At 56.8% G+C, this 4,494-nt stretch overlaps 1 protein-coding gene across 2 annotated transcripts in view; it reads left to right on the forward strand.

Annotated features, from left to right (window-relative positions):
* Positions 1–4,000, forward strand: part of PKIG (cAMP-dependent protein kinase inhibitor gamma) — an 89,215-nt gene extending 85,215 nt beyond the window's left edge. For both annotated transcript variants that reach the window (XM_040638375.1, XM_040638374.1), the window contains one exon: positions 3,232–4,000. In XM_040638375.1, the coding sequence (XP_040494309.1) occupies positions 3,232–3,311 (80 nt within the window). In that variant the 3' untranslated portion in view covers positions 3,312–4,000. The remainder of the gene's footprint in view (positions 1–3,231) is intronic.
* The last annotated feature ends 494 nt before the right edge of the window (positions 4,001–4,494 follow it).

Below are 4,494 nucleotides of genomic sequence, written 5' to 3' on the forward strand. Positions count from 1 at the left end.
ATCACAGCACCATACTGTGTGACCAGGCCCTGCCCTGCCTCTTGGATCTCATCGGGGCCCCTCTGCCCTCACCTTTTGTCCTCCAGTCACACCCACCATGGATCTGTTTCTGTCAAGGCACAGGCCTACCCTGTCCAGAGCCTCCTATGTCACGGTTTCTTCTGCTAGAACCTTCCCACCCAGTCCTGTGGCTGGTGCTCAGAGGGGCCTGCCTGAACAGTGAGTGACAAGGTTTCATGCATTTGAAGGTGAGCTCCACGAGAGCAGGTGCTTGGAAACCGCAGGCTGCACGAATGAACGAATGCGGGAAGTAGCCGCCGCCAACCCCCTTAGTGCCTGGGGCTTCCCTCCTTCTCTTTCTGTCCTAGTGGACTCTCCTCTGCTCAGTCCACTGGTCAGCCCTGGGACCTTGCTCTGGGCAGCGTTCCCTCACCCTCCACTGGCTAGAGCCCTCTCCTCCCTGTCCCCATAGTTCCTCGGACGCACTGTCACATCACTTTCCACAGCAGACTGCCACTCTGGGTTCCATGGGTCTCCCACAGAGCTGTCCTGGAGGACCACCGTCTTATTCCCCCCCACACCCCAGTGTAGTCTCCAGTCTAGAGCTCTTGGTGCTCATTAGCCAGAAGTGACCACTGAGTATAAAGCAGACTGGGGGGACATGGACTCAACCCTGTTAACTCTTTGTTAAAGATGGACCAGCAGGCCCAAGAGGCTGGGTGGCTTGCTCAGGGTCACCAGCAGGTTAACGTAGTTAGAACAGCCCCCAGCTCAAGGAAGCACACTCCACACCCCTTCCCTGGTCCAGTGGTCAGCCCCCCAGTCCTGTGGCCCGCATGCCTCACAGCTCACTCAGCCTGCTGCCGCTGACCCAGCCAGAGGAAAGCACATCTGTTTCTCAACAACCCCCGATGGACCTCAACACGCTGCTCCCTCGGGCTGGTTCTTCCTGCCCTCCCCTCACCTGGCTCACGTCTCTCAGCATTAGAGATCCAGACCGCTCTCTGCTGAGAAACCTTCCTGACCACCTGCCCCTCAAGCAGGAGGCGGCACCTCTGCTCCCAGCCACCTCCGTAACCCCACTTAGCACAGCACCCCTCTAGGCTGGGGGCTTCTGCCACCTGCATCTTTGTTTTGTGCACGTGGTACATGGCATCTGGCAGGTGGGACAGGTTGCCTAGTCAAGGGCTGTTCGCCGACCAGCATGCCTCACTCCCACATGGGGTGTGCAGCCAGAGGGCTTGCTCAGAGCTTCTGCAGCCTTATCCTCGGCTCTGGTAAATTTTCTGTCCCCCGCCCCCCACCTCAGCAGTGGTAGCCACTCATCCTTGGGCCCAAGCCCTTCGAATACCTGTTTCCTCTAATTTGGAATCCCTGAAGTGTCCCTGTCCTCCGGGTCTAGGACATTTGCCTGCCGGGGTGACAGACATTTGAAAAGGGGACCTGAGGAGGGAACAGTATTCACTGCAGAAAAGTGAAGCACTCATGCTACAGTTGTAGGCTGACCTGGCCAGGGAACCTTCCAGTGGGCCCTGCAATGAGCGGTTTCCACAGGCAGGCCTGGAGGCTATGCTCAGGCCCCCAGACTCGCTGAGGGAGTGGGCCTACAGGGATTCTGACCAGCAGGCCCGGCTGAGAATCTGTTTGCTTAAAACAGCCCAGGAGACGGATACCTAGCCGGATGGATGAGGAGGCAGGGCCTTGGCCCGTCCTGAAGGCCTGGCTGCCCGGCCTGCTCGTGTTTGTTGATGCTCCCTTATACACAAACCTTTGCCTTTCCTGATAGCTCCGTATGTGGGGAGTGCAGACGTCTCCTTACTCTGCCGAGCAATGAAACAGACAAGCCACGAAGAAAGGAGTACAGTGCCCCAGCAGTATGTGACCGTGAAACGTTTCAAGTTGTGCCCTAGAACTGGCCCCAAGGGGGTCCCAGGGGTACTGGTTGGTGAAGAAATTGCTCAAGACCTTCTCCCCCGGGGCACCTGGGTGGCTCAGGTGGTTAAACATCTGACTCTTGATTTTGGCTCAGGTCATAATCTCGGTCGTGAGCTTGAGCCCCACATCAGATTCTCTGTCCCTCTCGCCCTCCTTGCCCGCTCACTCGCTCTTAAAAAAACAAAACAACCTTCTCCCCTGGCTGAGAGAGAGCTGGGACCGGCAGAGAGGAATTGTTACCATTGGCAAAGACCTTCCCACGTGCCACATGACCACCTGTGGGCCCTACGCTCCCGTCACATACAGGTGCAGGTGTCCCCACCCTCACTCTACAGATCAGGAAACAGGGGCTCAGGGAGAGGACCTAAATCGCCTGACGTCCCACAGCAAGGAAATGGCAGCGCAGAAATTGCTGGGGCATCTGGTCAAACAGAGCATCGCAAGCTGGGAAATATGCCCAAAGTACAGACTAGTTTGTCGGGCTTCTGGAGGTCCAGAAGGACCCTCTGGGCCCAAGCTTCTGCTCCAGGTACCACCCCAGGATAGGGGGTGGGGGTAGGGGTGGGGGCGGGCACACCTGTCCAAGTTCTGGCCACATCACTCGCTACCACCACCACCCCTTCTCAGACCGCTACGTGGGCAGAATGAGGCCGCGTCGAGGACAGCTGGCCTTTATAAACTCTGGAGCATGCTTTCTGGCCGGAGTTAAGTGCGGTGGAAAAGACATTGGCTCCCTCCACCGCCTATCTCCGAGCCTGCTGTTTTCTTCTGTGTCGTGACCTAATCACTCCAGGCTGTGTGGATTGCACAGACAAGCTCAGGACAGGGCGGGATCGTCCTCCTTAGTCCTTGAAGGGCTCAGTCTGAGGATGCAAAGACAGAGCCCCTATCAGGGTGAGGCTGGTCTGGTAAGGACACAGCAGAGTGAAACAGCTGTGGGCTCTGCCCCCGCCACACCTTGGTTCTCCCCTGAGCCCTGCTCCATGCCGGGACTCCACATTTGCCCTCTCCTTTTGGCGAGCCTGCGCAAACTTGCTGGCCCTCAGCAGCCCTTCACCGGAGGCTTGTAGCCATCCTCTGTGATCCTGGCCTTTCCTTGATCATACTGGTAGCACTACATGCATTTTCTTTGTAAATATTAACATGTCAGAGGCCGAGCTAAAGGTCCCTTTGGTCACCACCACCCCAATCCAGCTCATGTCCTGTGCCCCAGGGCTCATCCGCTGTTAGCACTTCGGGCCCTACCAGGTAGTCTTCTGTGCTTTACGTTTGTGTATATGCTCCTTTCCTCTCCAGAAGGACAGACAGAGGTGGGCACCCCAGACAAGGAAGTTAGCAACCAGCCTGAGAGCAGCGATGGGACCACCTCGTCTTGAGTCTGACCTTGCCCATGGAGGATGGAAAAGAGACCTGCTGTCCTCGCCTGGACAGGGAGCCCTGGCACTGGCCTGGCAGCCTCTACTCTGAGCCCCTGTCCCAGGCAAGCCAGGCCAGAGTGAAAAGGCACCCCCAGAGGCCACCGTGGCCCCTACCCTGGGAAAGCCCTCCACCTGCACCCTCAGGCTCCACTCGCCCACCACCTCCTCACTGTGCCCAGGTACACTTCCAGGACCCGGTAGCTGGGGGGCAGTATTTATTCAGTGGGCACCTGGGTGAGCAGCCCCCCCAAGAACGCACCTCCACAGGTGGCCTGGGCAGCAACCACAGCCCAGCCCTGCCCCCCTCCCTCTAAGCCCAACCTCTGGGTCAAGATCTTCATATCCCCTTTTTTAAAAACACTTTTAAACTTTTTAAAAACTTTAAAATTTTTTTCAGCAGAGAAGGAGGGAGCTGTGGTTTGGGTTTTGTTTTGTTTTTTGGTTTTGGGGGGTTTTTTTGGTTTTTTTGGAAGGCATTATTATAAGCTAAACTGACCATCTATGCAGCTCTGCGTCCCCTCACAGAGCTCCACAGATCCATTTCTAGGGAAGGGGTTTTGTGCTCAAAACTGTCTGATCAACTCTTTGCCCTTTCTACCAAGATAAGTGACACCTAGGACCCAGGAAATAAATGCTGATGATTTGTGTGACTGGTTTACGATTATTTCTCCTTTAAACAGCAAAAGCAGGGGTGGGCCTGGGTTCCCCAAGTCCACAGTTAGCTGGGATCCATCACTGCCCCGGGCTTCTGTGCAAGAAGTACCTGAGGCCGGTTTTCACAGAGGCTGGCACCCTCCTTGGCCTGGTACCGGATGACTCTTCTTCCATCTGTCCCTCTCGCTCACCCCAGTCCACAGCTCACCCAGATGGGCAGGCCCAGCCCTAAAGCCTACAGTGGGAGGGGGCTGAGAGGGAGCATTTAAGCAGATTCACTCAAGAGAAGCCTTGTTTCTTCTGGAGGGAGGGCAGACTGTGGTCCCGTCCTTGCCCCCGGCATTAGAAGCTCTAGCTTCCCCCTCCCAGCCCCCACCAGGATCTCAGGACCCCACCGCTGAGCAGGCTGCCCGAGTCTGGGAGCCCGGAGGCTCCTTCCATCCTCTCTCTGCCCAAGACGACGGCGCTGCATCATACCAGCCATTGG

Source organism: Ursus maritimus, unplaced genomic scaffold (assembly GCF_017311325.1).
Source record: "Ursus maritimus isolate PB19 unplaced genomic scaffold, ASM1731132v1 scaffold_22, whole genome shotgun sequence".
Classification (NCBI taxonomy): Eukaryota; Metazoa; Chordata; class Mammalia; order Carnivora; family Ursidae; genus Ursus; species Ursus maritimus.